The following is a 15952-nucleotide window of genomic DNA, read 5'->3' on the forward strand; positions in this document are numbered from 1 at the left end:
CAGGAAGCCTGCTTCTCCCTCTCCCACTCCCCCTGCTTGTGTTCCCTCTCTCGCTGTCTCTCTCTGTCAAATAAATAAATAAAATCTTTAAAAAAGAAAAATTTAGGAAATTGTAAAGCATCTCACTTAAATAGTAACACTAACATTAAATAAATGAAAAGTGATCAAGCTTGGTTTCATTACAAAAGAAATAAACCGACAACGAAGGTTTCAAATGTACTTTATTTCTTCAACCATGCCATATTTTAATGGGTGCACAGTGCTTTTACTTGGCATCAATTATGAGTTGGTTTTGAAACAATTCAGTATTACACCAACTGGGATGATTACTGATCTCTCCATTCCTTTGGGGTGACTCTGCCAACAGGGGACAGGTTCCATTCTATTCCAATTTGTGTTGCTGTCTGTAAGAATTAAAATGCTATTAGTTATAAACGTTTAAACCAGAGTCCACTCTCCCTTGGAGACTATTTCTTAAAAGTGACAAAGGTATTCTACTCTACAGGTTAAAAACACACAGAAATCCAGCTGGGATATAGTGCCACCTCCATTTAGGCCAAAGCTAATTGCTGTCCTAATTCTCTAGACCAGTACTGTTCAACAGAACTTCCTGAGATGCAAGAAATGTCTAGATCTTCACTGTCTAACACAATAGCCACATATGGCTATTGAGCAACTGAAATGTGGCTAGTATGAGCAATTTTCATTAATTCAAATTTTTACTCCACATTTCTCTAGTACCTCCTCAAACACTGCTTCACTCAACCACAACTACCTAAATACTGCCAAAGAGCACTTTTATAATATCCTTTCATCAAGGAACACCACCTCCAAAAGTGCCCCTGAACACACATTTGTTCAACATCTAATTACTCTTTTAATTAAGTACACACACCTATTTTGACAGTATGTTTAAGGAAGGTTAAAACAAGAATGAAAAGCCCCACTAATAAATATTTTTGTTTATTAAGGCAAGGTTAATAGGTATCTTTTAAGAACTTACATATTTATCCTTTTAACCAATAAGTACATCAACTAGTAAGAAGATTGTTAAATGTAAGATGTAAAAAACTAAAATAATGAAAGCAAGTCACTGTACATCTCAACCATCAGAAATGTTGTACTCCGTTCTGGAGCAGAGTTTTAGAAGAGAAACTGATTAAATGAAGGAAGGTGACCCAAGATGGTGAAAACCCTGGAAACCATGTAACAAAAAGTGATTAACAGAACTAAGGATGTTTAATCTGAAAGAGAAGATCCAGGAAACTAGTATCTAATTTTTCTAGTTTCTTTGGCTTCTAGTATCTAATGATTGATACATGGAAATGGGATAATTTCTTGTTGCAAGAAAATGATGGGTAGTGCACCTGGCTGGCTCAGTTGGTGGAACGTGTAACTTCTGATTTCAGGGTTGGGAGTTCAAATCCCATGTTGGGTATACAGAATTACATCAGAAAATCTCTGAAGTCCCTCCTAACTAGAAATGTATACTACTCTGTGAAAACATTTTGAATACATAAAATAAATAGGAATGGAAGACATCTAATACAGAAAATTATCAGTCAATAGTACTTACATATGCCCATACAGCAATACAGAAAGTGGCTCCACTAGCTAGTACGGCATTACCATATTTGTCATGGAAATCAGGTGTCCTTTTCTGGTGGCTCTGCCTTGCCATTGTTTGTGGAATGCTTTGAACTAAAGAAAAAAAAGGAATACAGAAGCGTATCTATCAATTATAAGGAAAAAAGAACATGTAATTGATATTGCTAATCAGGAAAGCAACGGATGTTAACTTTATAGTACTTTGCGGTTCAATACAATGTTAAAACATATTGTAGCGAAAAGCAAAGTAGTATACTTTAAATGCATCAAAAATAATATAATTTGACACATGTATAGATATGTGAGAAAACAAATATATCAAAATGTTAATTGTATCTATGCAGTGCAGTATGTGTGTTTATCATACAATTCTTCCAAATTTTCTCTGTCTTAAAGTTTTCATAATAAAATCTTGGGGATAAAACAGAACAGGTGATGCCAGTAATATTCACTACAAACCTCTGGAACTTGGCTCCTATTCATTAATTTGAATATCTAGGACTTAAATTTTCACTAGTTTACTCTGCAGTGCTCAGCAACTTACAACATAAAAGGGTAAACTCAAAATGAATTTCAAATTAAAGCATACCAAATGTTTATGACCTTAAAATTACAAAAAAAAAACCCTCCAAAAACTAGAGTAATGTTGATTTTTTTTTTTGAACATTATTAATGAGGGCGCCTGGGTGGCTCGGTCGGTTAAGTGTCTGCCTTCAGCTCAGGTCATGGTCCTAGGGTCCTGGGACTCAGTCCCGGGTCGGGCTCCCTGCTCAGCGGGGAGTCTGCTTCTCCCTCTGCCCCTCCTCTCTCTCTCTCTCTCTCTCTCAAATAAATAAAATCTTTTAAAAAATAAATAATTACTAACGAATACAACAGTATGCTAAAAGAAATACGGTACATGAAAATGTGTAAGACACAGACCCTGTCTTCAAGTAACCTCCAATCTAAAGGTGGATATGAGACATGTATACACAAATCACTGTAATACAAAAAAAGTAGATTATTAGCTAAGTACTCTGAACAGCAGGTAGGATTTGGTTATGTAGATGTAGGAAAGGGAAATCTGAAAAAAAGCCCCGTGTTCTAGAAAACAAATTATGTTTGAAGGACGAGGTGTACAGACAAGCAATAGGGATAAAACTAGAAAGGATAATGGAGGGCCACTTTTTTGGTAGAGGCAAAGGTTTCTGAGCAGAATAACATTAAAACTTTGCTTTACTATTACTTTAGTAGAATGAGTTTTCAAATTGCCTCTAGAGGCTCTTAGGAGAGCTTGGCAAAGAGCCAAGACTGCAAAATACATATTTCCAGATTTTTTTTTTTCTTTCCTAAGTAACAGATCCTTACTGTTTTATTTTTTTTTAAGATTTTATTTGAGAGAGAGAGAAGGCGTGGGGGGGGGTGGCGGCAGAGGGAGAAGCAGACTACCCACTGAGGAAGGAACAGGGAACCAGACGCGGGGCTTGATCCCAGGACCCTGAGATTATGACCTGAGCCGAAAGCACATGCTTAACCCACTGAGCCACCCAGGCGCCCCAATCCTTATTGTTTTAGAGCCTCAAATGGTACTTATATAATAGAAAGCATGTATCTTTTTAAGATTTATCTGAGAGAAAGAGTAGGGAGAGAAACAGACGATCCCAAGACCCTTGAGATCACAACAACCCTAGCTGAAACCACGGATTGGAAGCTTAACGGACTGAGCCACCCAGGCGCCCCTGTAATGGAAAGCATATTTAAAAAACAAACAAAAGAAACAGCAACATTGCCCATTCACTGGCATTTAAGAATATAATGGCTTCTGGGCGCCTGGGTGGCTCAGTTGGTTAAGCGACTGCCTTCAGCTCAGGTCATGATCCCGGAGTCCTGGGATCGAGTCCCACATCGGGCTCCCGGCTCAGCGGAGAGCCTGCTTCTCCCTCTGACCCTATCCCCTCTCATGCTGTTTCTCTCTCTCTCTCTCTAATAAATAAATAAATAATTTTTTAAAAAATTTAAAAAAAAGAATATAATGGCCTCTATGTGATACAATGGGTTATTTCCGGCTAGTTATTTGACCATTAATGATTTCTCTTCTTAATTGCCTTCCAGGTTTTCTTTTCACCTTTAGACACACTTGGAATGAGCAAATTTACAAACATTTCACAATATATTCTGCTCTAGAGCAGTTAAAAAGTGAGAGTGTGAATTCCACATTGAAAAAAAAACACAAAAAATTCCCTTTCCTAGGGTACAAGGCCCTACCTGCTCAAAGGGCAAATAAATTAAAATTACCAAAAAATTCTGCAACATCTCATGACCTCAAAATTCAGGTAACCCAAGTGGATTTCTTTAGACTTCTCTTCTGTAACAAGAAATGGTTTAGTTACCACCTATTGGTCATCTCATAAAATCCTCAACAGTTGTTTGAGGTAGTAATTATTTGCTAACCCCCTGTTTTACAAAGCAGGAAAATGAGGTTCAGAGAAAAATCATTTGCCCAAAGTGAAAGAGATAACAGACGTGGCTTTTGGAATATTAAAAAACCAGTTGGGCAACTATTTTTTTGGTGACTGTCAAAGCTGCTTGAGTGTTTAGAACACAATCTAGTAATACCACTAATGACTGTAAAGTGAAAATAAAAAGATGGCTAAAGAAGCTAAATGGTAATTGCTTAAGGTCACTTTCAATGTAAAACAACTGCTCACATTACTCAAGGTCACCTTCACTGCAAATCAAGTACGGAAATGAATTTTCTCTTTCCAATCTAGTGCATTCTCAATACATAAGGCTGGCCTCCAAATTCCCTTGTACCTGCCAAACTTTTAGATAAGAAAAAATTACAATTGTTTTCGAATAAGCTAATATTCATTTAAAAAACCAACAAACAACATAAAAGCTGCAGGGCCACCACTTGGGTTGTCTCCTTGCAATGAAAGCAGAGAAAGAGCTAGATTTCCAGTTTCCTTCCGTTACAGTTACAGGAATTGGAGAGGAAGCTCTTTGGGGGTAAATGTACTCAAAGCTAAAATTTACGAAATTAGAAGGAATGAGTAGTGTCCAAGAACCTCCTTCCCTGAAATCATAGGTAAGTGAATTTAAAAAGCAAAAACAAAAAACAAGGCTATGCTATGACTCTGGTAACAGAAAGTGAGCTGGGAACCAAAACAGAAACACTGGATGATTAAGTAAATGCTAAGGACGGCTTCCCAATTACTTGGGGCGAGGCGGGAGACTGCGCATTCAGGATTAGAAATCGGGATGCAGGTGGAGGCAAAGGGCACGAGAGACCACTAGGACAAATAGGTAAAAGGCGGTTGGAAATAATTTGCTCACAGTTTTTGCTTACCTCGGAGACGACTTAGAGCGCTTCTGGCTATGGGAAACATTCTGAAGCTGAAGACAGAACGGTGCAACTGCAGCAGCTGCTTTGCTACAATTTCGTTCCAAGCCTCCTTGCAAAGAGCCCTGAAAAACAAAATGGCTTTCGGCTGGGCTCTTTAATGAATTAATGAAATCTCGCGAGACCTGTAAAAAAACACACTCCCATAGATATTGTAATCCTCCCTACAGACAGGAAAGATAAAGGCTTTTTGGGAAATGTAGTTTCACGCTTTGTAAATGGGGTGTGCTGGTATTTAGTGAAGAATGAGAGAAACTCTCCCCGTCCCACCCGCGCCTTGGAGCCAGGTTTAGGGCTCTACAGGAGAGAGCCGATACACTGATCTTAGATTGAATCATCAAAGGCACTAGCTTCAAGTTGGTATTTCAGAGGCTAGCAGTTCTTTTGAGTCCCCCGAACTTCCTTCACTTCTCTAATTTTTTGTCTCCTATTACTGTATACTAATTTGTTTAACTTTTAATTTTGAAATGATTTCAAATTTAGAGAAAAGTTGCAAGAATAGCAAAAAATTTCGTAATATGTGGGTAAATACGTGATAAGTGTAAGTGGAAGAACCGGTAATGGACCTTCTGACTCCACCAGTCTGTGCTCTGTAACATTTTTGAAGAGTATAGGTCACAACATACGATCACGGCCTGAAGAGTATAGGCCAGTTATTTTATAAAAGTTCCCACAAATTGTGTGTGCTTGGTATTTTCTCATAATTAAATTCAGTTTATGCACTTCTGGCAGGAATACTACATAACAGATGTGTCTATTTAGGGTATCTTGTCAGGAAGCACACAATGTCCCATTATTGTCTCATTATTGCCAACTTTAATCCTTTGGTCCAAAGAGTGGCTTCCAAGTTCCTAAAGTTACTGTTTTTTCCCTTTGTAATAAAATAAGTAACGTGAAAAATACACCGACTTATGTGAATATCCTGTTCTTCATCAAAATTTCACCCACTAGTTTTTGTATCCATTGATGATTTTTGCCCAAATTATTAGTATGAAAGTTTCATATGGTGATTTTCTAATTCTATCATTCCTTCTCTTTTTTTTTAAGAATTTATTTATTTATTTGACAGAGAGAGACAGCGAGAGAGGGAACACAACAAGCAGGGGCAGCGGGAGAGGAAGAAGCAGGCTTCCTGCCGAGCAGGGAGCCCAATGCGGGGCTCGATCTCAGGACGCTGGGATCATGACCTGAGCCGAAGGCAGACGCTTAACCAACTGAGCCACCCAGGCGCCCCTAATTCTATCATTCCTTCTATATTTAATAGTGGGTGTTCTACTGTAGGGAGGAATTTTATCCCCTCTCCAATTTATTTGTTCATTATCAATATGGATTTGTGGATTCAGTAGTTATAATCCATTACTATTATGATTTATTTTAGTAATCAAGAGTCCCAGATGTGATCAGTAGGATTCCCTTCAAGGTGTCTTATATGTATTTTTTGACATAACTTCATTTTTTTTTTCTTTTTGAGCACGTGTTTTTTTTTTTTTTTCTGACGCAAGATGTTCAAGGTTCATCTTGTACTTTCCCTGCCCAGCACTGGAACTAGCCAATCCTCTAAGAAGCTCTAATTTCTTTTAGAGATGGCATTTAGCAACATATATTCAGTACCAGGTATGCTCATTGATATTGGAGTGTCATTGCTTCTAGTCCTTTCAGCAAATAGAGCTAGGAATATATGTTATGAATAATAAATTTATACTAACACCTCCAATTCCAGTCCAAAAGCTCTTTTCTACTTTCCCTCATTTCATATTTGTATCTCCCTTCTTCCAGAGTGAGAATCCTGGCTCTAATATCAGTGTTTATGCGTATTGTATTATACAAAATAAATTTTCAGGATTGCTATACTCATATTACTATGAAAAACAAACCTACTTAGTAGAATTTAAGATTTGCTTGTAGTTTTTTTTCTTTAGACTAATGGGATATAATCAAAGCGGTGTGTTCATAAATTGTTCAGATTAGTTTTTTTTTTTTAGTGTGGTTGTTTTTCATTTGAAATAGTGTCAAGCTCCCTTTTTCTGTTTGTATTCAATTTAAGTTTTACCACATTCTTACTGATATGATTTAAATTTTTTCTAATTTTATTTTTTAAATTTTTATCTATTTATTTTTTTAAGTAAGCTCTACACCTAATGTGGGGCTCAAACTCACAACCCTGAGATCAAAAGTTGCATGCTCTACAAACTAAGCCAGCCAGATACTCCTCTAATTTATTTTAAAAATTGTACATACATAGTATTTACCATTAATAATTATTAAGTGTACAATTTAGTAGCATTAAGTACATCTACATTTTTGTACAATCATCACCACTATTCATCTTATTCATCTTTAGAATTTTTTTATCTTGAAAAACCAAATGATTTGGTTTTATATTTGGATTATTTTAGAAATGTTTACATTATTACAAAAGTAAAAACTATAAAAACTTGTATACTTAGGGAAGTGTCATTCCCTACCATAACTGTTCCACTCCATTTCCTCCACCTCCTGTAGATAACCAATTTCGTTAGTTTCTGGTTTAACTTTTTCTGTGTTTCCTTTTGCAGGTCAACTGGCAGCCAAGTCCTCTTTATTACCTCCTCCAACATACGTAAAATGGGCAAATATGTGTATATTTTCCTATTTCCTCTTCTATTTTACACAGTAGCATAATATGTATATTCTTTTGTACTTCGTTTTTTTTTCACTTAACAATCGATCTTGAAAACCCATATCATCGGGTGCCTGGGTGGCTCAGTTGGTTAAGCGACTGCCTTCGGCTCAGGTCATGATCCTGGAGTCCCGGGATCAAGTCCCGCATTGGGCTCCCTGCCCAGCAGGGGGTCTGCTTCTCCCTCTGACCCTCTTCCCTCTTGTGCTGTCTCTCATTCTCTCTCTCAAATAAATAAAATCTTTAAAAAAAAAAAAGAAAACCCATATCATTTACACAACTCTTCCTCATTCTTTTTTTTTTATAGCTGTGAAATACTCCATGGTATTTACAAATGTTGGAGGAGGTAATAAAGAGGACTCGACTGTCAGTTGACCTGCAAGCTGGACCCAGGCAATCATATACTCCTCACCCAAACCCCATTTTGGGAATGTACATTCTTCCTACTTTTCCCAAGTGGGAGCTATTCCAACCACATAGCCTTGAGAAAGTAAGTTATTGTTGAGACCACCTGGACAGCATACATGACTGAACCCAGTTAAGGCCTCTATATAAACTTTTGAGATTCTGGTGGGCAGGTGGGAATCTTTAGTCATTTTGCAGCTCCCCAGAACAAGCCTCATGAGTTCCCTTGTTTATTAAAAACAAAACCTAAGTGTCCATAGATAGATAAATGGGTAAAGTGTGTTATACACAGTGGAATATCACTTAGCCATAAAAAGAATGAAATCTTGCCACTTGTGACAACATGGATGGGCCTAGAGGGTACATACTAAGTAAAAGAAGTCAGATAGAAAAAGACAAATACCATATGATTTCACTTATATGTGGAATCTAAAAAAAACAAAATAAATTAAACAAAAAACAGAAACAGGCTCATAAATACAAGCTGGTGGTTGCCAGAGGGAGGGAGGATGGGTGAAATAGGTGGAGTGGATTAAGAGGTACAGCTTTCCAGTTGTAAAATAAATAAGTCATGGAGATAAGGACAGCATAGGGAATTTAGTCAATAATATTTTTATAATGTGGTATGGTGACAGATGGTGACTACACTCATGGTGGTGAGCAGTGCATAATGTATAGAATTGTAAAATCACTATGTCGTACGCTTGAAACTAATGTAACATTGTATGTCAACTATACTTTAAGAAGAAAAATAAAAATTTTAGGGGCTCCTGGGTGGTTTAGTCGGTTAAGCATCTGACATTGGCTCAGGTCATGATCTCGGGGTCCCGGGATTGAGCCCCAGGTCAGACTCCGCACTCAGTGGGGAATCTGCTTCTCCCTCTCCCTCTCCCTCTGCCCCTACCCCGCTCATGCTCATGCATGCACTCTCTCACTCTCTCAAATAAATAAATAAAATCTTTAAAAATAAAAAATAAATAAAAATTTAGAAAAAACTATCAACTTAGAGTGGTTTGCCTCAGTCTCTCCTCAGTCTCTCCTTGCCCTGCATATACAGTGTCCAGTTTGTAAACCAACAATGTACCGTAGTATATTCAATCAGTCTCCTGTATTTGAACATTTGGGTATTTTTGAGAATATTTAAATTATAAATAGTGCTAAAATGAATAATTTTGTGCACATATATTCTTATTTTTTGGATTAGATTCCTAGAAGTGGGATTGCTAGATCAGAGGATAAATGCATATGTAGTTTTGCTGGATATTTTCAGCTTAACCTCCATAGATATGCCATTTTGCATTTCCACCAGCATTGTATAAGGGTGCATGTTTCCCCACAGCCTTGATGATGGCATGTATTGAATTTTTGCCAACATGATAGGTGAGATTTCTGTGTTCTTTAAAAATTTACCTTAATTTTTATTCATTCAATTTACATGCAGTAAAATTCATTCTTTTTTGGTGTACCAGTCTGTGAGTTTTGACAAGTGCCTAGTATAACCACCCCAACAATAAAGGACATAACAGTTACATCACCACAAAAATTTCCTTTGTGTGGCTCCTCTCTCCCCACATCCAGCCCCAGATAGCCACTGATCTATTCTCTGTCCCTTTGAGTTTGTCTTTTCCAGAATGTCATATAAATAGAATCAAACAGCATGTCCCCATATACTTTTATTTTGTATTATTCTTATTATGTGTCTGTAAATGTCTTAAAATGTTTTTCATATCTCCAGATCACATATTTTCACTTCAGAACCAGCTATTTTCCCTTCCATACACATATCCTTATCTCTCCAACATAATGAAATTCTTTTTCTCTGTGCGTGTGTGTGCATGTGTTTCCCAGCGAGGCCTAAAAGAGTAGTCATATGATGTTTCACACCATGGAAATAAATCCAAATTATAGACAACTGATTTTATTTTGTTGGTATTTTTCCTCTTGAGTATATTATTCTTCTCTAGTTAAATTATCCCAGTTTTACAACCCACTATGATAAACCTGGACCAAATAAATGGAAACTTCTTCAGCTATGTAGGATTTTTATTATGTTTAACATAGGGGAAATGATGTTTAAAGAATATGGACTATGACACAAAAACTAAAAAGACAGAAATGCTTCCTTACAACCTTAGCTTCATGCTCATCTTCCAAACAAAATAAGAAGTCAGTATTTGCTGTCTATAACCAGAAATTTAAGTCCTTGTCTTAAAGTAATAAATTAATAAGTTTAACTTTAAAAATGTCATGAAAAAAACAACTTTAAAAAAATCACTTTTGATGTCCGCTCTGTGCACCACACATGGCACAGTTCCTGGGACACAGAAGGTATTCAACAAGCTCTAGCTCATTTACTTTTAAAAAGTCTTCAGTGATATTAAGTCTGTATCTGTTTTCCTGCTTTTACTTTTTTCATCTTGATTTGAAAAACTTTAGAGGCAGAATGAGGGAATAAGATAGCTAACAATCACGTGGCTAGGTCCGAATTTTCTAGAATATTAAACAAACAAGAAGGATTCCAAGGTACTTCTAAATGAATGGGGAAAACATTCCATCTTAACAGCCTGAAGCCATTTTGGACTAGGAAAAAACAAAAACCGCAACGCTTCACAACTGCGCATGCGCCTATACAGACGCATTACACGCCTCATCTTTGCGTAAACGAAAGGGGCAGTTAATTATCCTTAGCGGACCAATGAAAAACCACCAGATTATCCTTTTTCTATTGGCTAACGGAGACCAATTAGAAGTGAACCGTCTTTTAGCGTGCGTCTAGCGGTAGAGCGTCGTGACGTAATGTGAAGGGTCGCCCAGAAGGGCTGAGCTGGACCAATGAGGCGGGACAGGGGGCTGGTTTGCCTGTTCTCACGCCCCGCGCTCAGACCCAGCCCGAGGAAAGTTTCGCTTCGAGAGAGAGAAGCGAACATGGCAGCGCGTTGGTGGTTTTGCTGTGTCTCCGCGAACATGGCGGTGGCGCTGCTGCTCAGTTACGGGGTTCCCTCAGCCTCTGCCCAAAGAAAGAAGGAGGTGAGGACGCTGTTGGCAGCAACACGGGCTTTTCCCAAAGAATGGGGCTTGAGAGGGTCTGTACTCCTTCCCATCCTCTTTCACCATTGGTTCTGTGTCTTTTGGTGGCTCCAGTTTCACCCTTTTTAAGAATTAGGAGGTTCGCGAGAGAAGAAACTGTAACTCCTTGTCTTCTAGGGATGTAGAGCCTGAGAGCGGTGGGGTAGATGACAACCTGGCTTCTATAGGCCTGTGCGTGTACATAGCTGAGAGTTTTGACACTACTTTGAGGATGGGCCCCATCAGGTGGTAGGGGAAGTTTGACTCTAGGTCCGGGGGTAGAATTTCTTGAATCTTTCTGCTGTCAGTAGATGTAACTCCCTTATAGACGTCTGAGAGCTATACGTTTGTAGCATTTTCGCTTCAGGAATGTGAGAATTAAACTGAAAAGCTAAACTATGCCAGGTTTATGACATTGTCCAAATAATTGATTCAAAGCAATTTGCTGGGTTGGAGGCTCTTAAACCATTTTCAATCATTTACAAATATCAAACATGCCAAGCACTGTTGTAGAAGCTTGGTATGCATAAGTGAACAAAACTAAGATTCTGTCTTTGTGGAATTTACTGACTGTGGCAAGTAGAGGAGATAGAGTATTCTTTCCTTACCATTAAGCAATCCAAGCAAAGAAATTTTAACATTGTGTTTTGAAACATTTATGACTTAGAGCCATATGCTCTTAGAGCTTTCAGGATTACTCACAATTATTTATATTATTTATGCTCCCTGATTTTATGGATGAAGAAAACTGAGTCCTAAGCTTACACAGTTACTTGTTGGATAACAAGGACTAAAACTCTAGGTCAGTCAGTTTTATGCTAGTTCTTGTACATTTTGTGCTGCTTCTAGTACTCGGGTCATGATGTCAGGGTCCTGGGATCAAACACCGCTTCGGGCTCCCTGCTCAGCAGGGAGTCTGTTTCAGGATCCTCTCTCTCCGTCCCCCTTTGCCTCTCCCCCATTCCCCCCCCCTGCTTGCACACACATTCTCTCTTTCTCAAATAAAAATAAATCTTTAAGGGGCACCTGGGTTGCCCAGTCGGTTGAGCGTCTGCCTTTGGCTCAGGTCATGATCCCAGGGTCCTGGGATCAAATACCACGTCGGGCTCCCTGCTCAGCAGGAGCGTCTGCTTCTCCCCTCCCCTCTGTACCTTACCCCAGCTCCTGCTCTCTCTCTCTTGCTCGCTCTTTCTCTCAAATAAATAAAATCTTAAAAAATAAATAAAAATAAATCTTTAAAAAAAGATTACTGTGATACTACTTAGAGACAATTTTAAAATATAGGTGTTCTCCGGGCGCCTGGGTGGCTCAGTTGGTTAAGCGACTGCCTTCGGCTCAGGTCATGATCCTGGAGTCCCTGGATCGAGTCCCGCATCGGGCTCCCTGCTCAGCAGGGAGTCTGCTTCTCCCTCTGACCCTCCCCCCTCTCATGTGCTCTCTCTCTCAAATAAATAAATAAAATCTTTAAAAAAAATATAGGTGTTCTGTTGTAGAATACTTCTTTTGGTCAATTTTTGAAAACATTTTTTTTTTTAATTCCCAGGTCTATCCACCATAGTAGATGTGGCTTTAAATAGGTTGATGCCTGGGCTTATAATCTTTAAGTATTCCTTTTAAAAAGACACTTTTCGGGATGCTTGGGTGGCTCAGTTGGTTAAGCGTCTGCCTTCAGCTCAGGTCATGATCTCGGGGTCCTGGGATCTAGTCCTGCATCAGGCTGCCTGCTCAGCAGGGAACCTACTTCTCCCTCTTCCTCTCCCCCCAACCCCTGGCTTGTGCACCCTCTCTCTCTCTCTCTGACAAATAAATAAAAAAAATTAAAAAGACACTTTTCTTAAAATACTATAATTAAAAATCACTCCAGTTCGTCCTGGTTGTCTATTGTTAAATGTAATGCTATTCTTTTTTTTTTTTCTTTTAAAGATTTTATTTATTTGAGAGAGCGAGAATTAGAGAGAGCACATGAGAGGGGGGAGGGTCAGCGGGAGAAGCAGACTCCCTGCCGAGCAGGGAGCCCGATGCGGGACTCGATCCAGGGACTCCAGGATCATGACCTGAGCTGAAGGCAGTCGCCCAACCAACTGAGCCACCCAGGCGCCCCGGAATGTAATGCTATTCTACTTACCTGATTATTTATACCTACAATAGTGTTTTCACGGGAACGTTGACTTATTCTCTAATATTTATTCAATGCCTTCTACATGCCAGGCACAATGGTTTTATCTATAATCCTCACAATAACCCTGCAGAGTAAGTATTAACCCCTTTAGAAAGATGAGGGAAGAGGGGACTGATGTTGAACAAGAGAGATTATTGGGGACTTGCCCAAAGAAGACAGCTCTATAGACTGAGCTGGGATTCTGCCCCTGGTCCCACTCCAAACCCAAAGCTCTTTGCTAGGTCACAAAGACTTCTTTTGAAATGACTTGTTTTATTTTTATGATGAATTATATCCCCTGTGGTAGAAGGGAAGTTGTTTGTCCTTGCATCTGGTGTCGTTTTAGGAAGGCAGCATGATAAAAATGAAAAAGCATGGCCTTTGATAAAATGATCTATATATCTTGGTCTACTTCTGGGAATCTGTAATAGAGAAATAAAATGAAATATGGAAAACAGTGAATGCACATAGCATACTGAAACCTAATAAAAATGATCATAATAGGGGCGCCTGGGTGGCTCAGTTGGTTAAGCGACTGCCTTCGGCTCAGGTCATGATCCCAGGGTCCTGGGATCGAGCCCCGCATCGGGCTCTCTGCTCAGCTGGAAGCCTGCTTCTCCCTCGCCCTCTCCCCCTACTTGTGTTCCCCCTCATGCTGTCTCTCTCTCTCTCTCTGTCAATTAAATAAATAAATCTTTAAAAAAAATGATAATAATGCTAGGATGATAAATTTCCACCCTTTTCTCAGTTTTCAGAAAAATTTTGTAAAATTTTAAAGAGCATATATGTTAATGCAACCCTAATGATCCTTAGCCAGTTGCTGAGTTTCATTTTATCAGTAGAATGCAAAAATGCCTGTTTGCATATTGTGAAAATTAAATGAGGGCTGTAAAGTGTCTAATGCCACCCCTTGCGTGTAGAAGACATTAGATGAATATTAGAAAATAAGATTGTGTTCCTCTGTGGTAGTAAAATATTTTTTGGTTGATCTTTTTTGTGATGTTCTTACGGATATTCAGAAAGTAGAATTACTGCATATTTTGACAAGGCAGGTTATTGTTGGAAAAACTTCTACATTTTCTGACCTTGCTTTGAAAACTGACAAATGAAATTGTCACATGTACAAAAAAGTCTCTGTGATTCTTTAGAAAATACCTTATTACTAAGAATCAAAGGCCCAGGAGCAGTTGCAAAACAAATGAAGTACCCCCTAAAACTAAAACATCAAGGAGAGGGGAGAGAGTGTCTTTTATCCCTGTCCAGAAAGTAGGTACACTGAGAATGGAGCAGATGACATTTAAGGATTAAAAATGCTCTCTTCTCTGCTCTCTGTCTGTCTCCTTCAGTCGTTATCTGCCAGATGTGTTTCCAGATCTGTTCAGTGTCACTCTTAATTTAAGGATGGAGTTGGAAATGTATTGCTTAACCAGGACTCTTATTTTACTAATGTCTGAAAACTAGTGGATGATTAAGAAAGCTAAAAATACCAAGAATTTTTATAAATAAACCCTGATGGTGTAGAACACAGATACAGTCAAATAAGTTTGGGGAAAGGGGAAGGAGGTGCATTTTAGAGGAATTCATACTGGTGATGTTTAGCTTTATTACTTCTTTTTTTTTTTTAAAGATTTATTTATTTATTTATTTGAGAGAGAGAGAATGAGAGACAGAGAGCATGAGAGGGAGGAGGGTCAGAGGGAGAAGCAGACTCCCTGCCGAGCAGGGAGCCCGATGCGGGACTCGATCCCGGGACTCCAGGATCATGACCTGAGCCGAAGGCAGTCGCTTAACCAACTGAGCCACCCAGGCGCCCTAGCTTTATTACTTCTGAAATTCAGAAGAAATCTTAATGGCAGGATCAGATTTTAGCTTTAAATGATAATGGATTCCTGTATGCTATTTTTCATGAGAGATATTCAGGGGCAGTAGGAGAATTTGTAGTTGTTAAGACTTAATCTAGTTTACTAGAGCTAATTTAGATAAATATTATGCAAGCAGGTAGAGTGAAATTAAACTATTGTGTCACTGCCTTTTCTTGGCCCTCTTAATCCTTTATAGGCCTAAAATGTTCATCATACTTGATTATTGCTAACAAGATTAGAGATATTAATTGGCTTCCTGTTGGGATTATTTTGTGGTCATACTAATTAAAATGTTTCAAGAGCACAGAGAGTTCAAGCTTACTTTGCTGGTAAGTATTTTAATTGTGAATAATATTGCTTTTTTTTGTTTTGTTTTATTTCAGTCGAAAAATAATGTCCAGAAAGGGGGGAAATTTATTATAAAAGTCCGTCCTTATACAGTTAATGTTTTTCCATAGCAAGCCTATATTTTGTTTTGTTGTTGTTGTTGTTGTTTTTAAAGATTTTATTTATTTATTTGAGAGAGAGAGAATGAGAGACAGAGAGCATGAGAGGGAGGAGGGTCAGAAGGAGAAGCAGACTCCCCGCCGAGCAGGGAGCCCGATGCGGGACTCGATCCCGGGACTCCAGGATCATGACCTGAGCCGAAGGCAGTCGCTTAACCAACTGAGCCACCCAGGCGCCCTATATTTTGTTTTGAATTAATATATCTAATGCAAATTAAAAACTGGATGGATATATTTTCATAAATGTTTAGTAAAGCTGTTAGTGGAAAAAGTATTTGCAATAGGAGTTGTTTCCAAATCAATTGC

At 38.5% G+C, this 15952-nt stretch overlaps 2 protein-coding genes across 5 annotated transcripts in view; one reads left to right on the forward strand and one right to left on the reverse strand.

Annotated features, from left to right (window-relative positions):
• Positions 1 to 71: 71 nt before the first annotated feature.
• LOC110578761 (cytochrome c oxidase subunit 7B, mitochondrial) lies at positions 72 to 5075 on the reverse strand. Its single transcript, XM_021688343.1, has 3 exons — positions 4937 to 5075; positions 1577 to 1701; positions 72 to 404 (listed from the first exon to the last, which is right to left on the reverse strand). Exons 1-3 carry the CDS (start codon positions 4974 to 4976, stop codon positions 327 to 329), a joined length of 243 nt encoding a protein of 80 aa, XP_021544018.1. The 5' UTR covers positions 4977 to 5075; the 3' UTR covers positions 72 to 326.
• A 5811-nt stretch (positions 5076 to 10886) lies between these two features.
• Positions 10887 to 15952, forward strand: part of MAGT1 (magnesium transporter 1) — a 60353-nt gene continuing 55287 nt past the window's right edge. For 2 of the 4 annotated variants that reach the window (XM_021688102.1, XM_021688243.2), the window contains exon 1: positions 10954 to 11081. In XM_021688102.1, coding sequence (XP_021543777.1) covers positions 10980 to 11081 — 102 coding nt within the window. In that variant the 5' untranslated portion in view covers positions 10954 to 10979. Of the gene's footprint in view, positions 11082 to 15388; positions 15470 to 15952 lie in introns of those variants that run through there. The other 2 variants (XM_021688030.1, XM_021688166.1) reach the window with 2 other exon arrangements.

Source organism: Neomonachus schauinslandi, chromosome X, assembly GCF_002201575.2.
Source record: "Neomonachus schauinslandi chromosome X, ASM220157v2, whole genome shotgun sequence".
NCBI lineage: Eukaryota > Metazoa > Chordata > Mammalia > Carnivora > Phocidae > Neomonachus > Neomonachus schauinslandi.

Bases quoted from the DNA above. Each gene is read 5' to 3' on its own strand.
- LOC110578761 (XM_021688343.1), bottom strand. From the start codon at position 4,976: ATGTTTCCCATAGCCAGAAGCGCTCTAAGTCGTCTCCGAG. The intron at 1,702-4,936 runs GTAAGCAAAAAC...TTTTTTCTTTAG, and splicing joins CGCTCTAAGTCGTCTCCGAG to TTCAAAGCATTCCACAAACA. The intron at 405-1,576 runs GTAAGTACTATT...TAATTCTTACAG, and splicing joins GTATTGCTGTATGGGCATAT to ACAGCAACACAAATTGGAAT.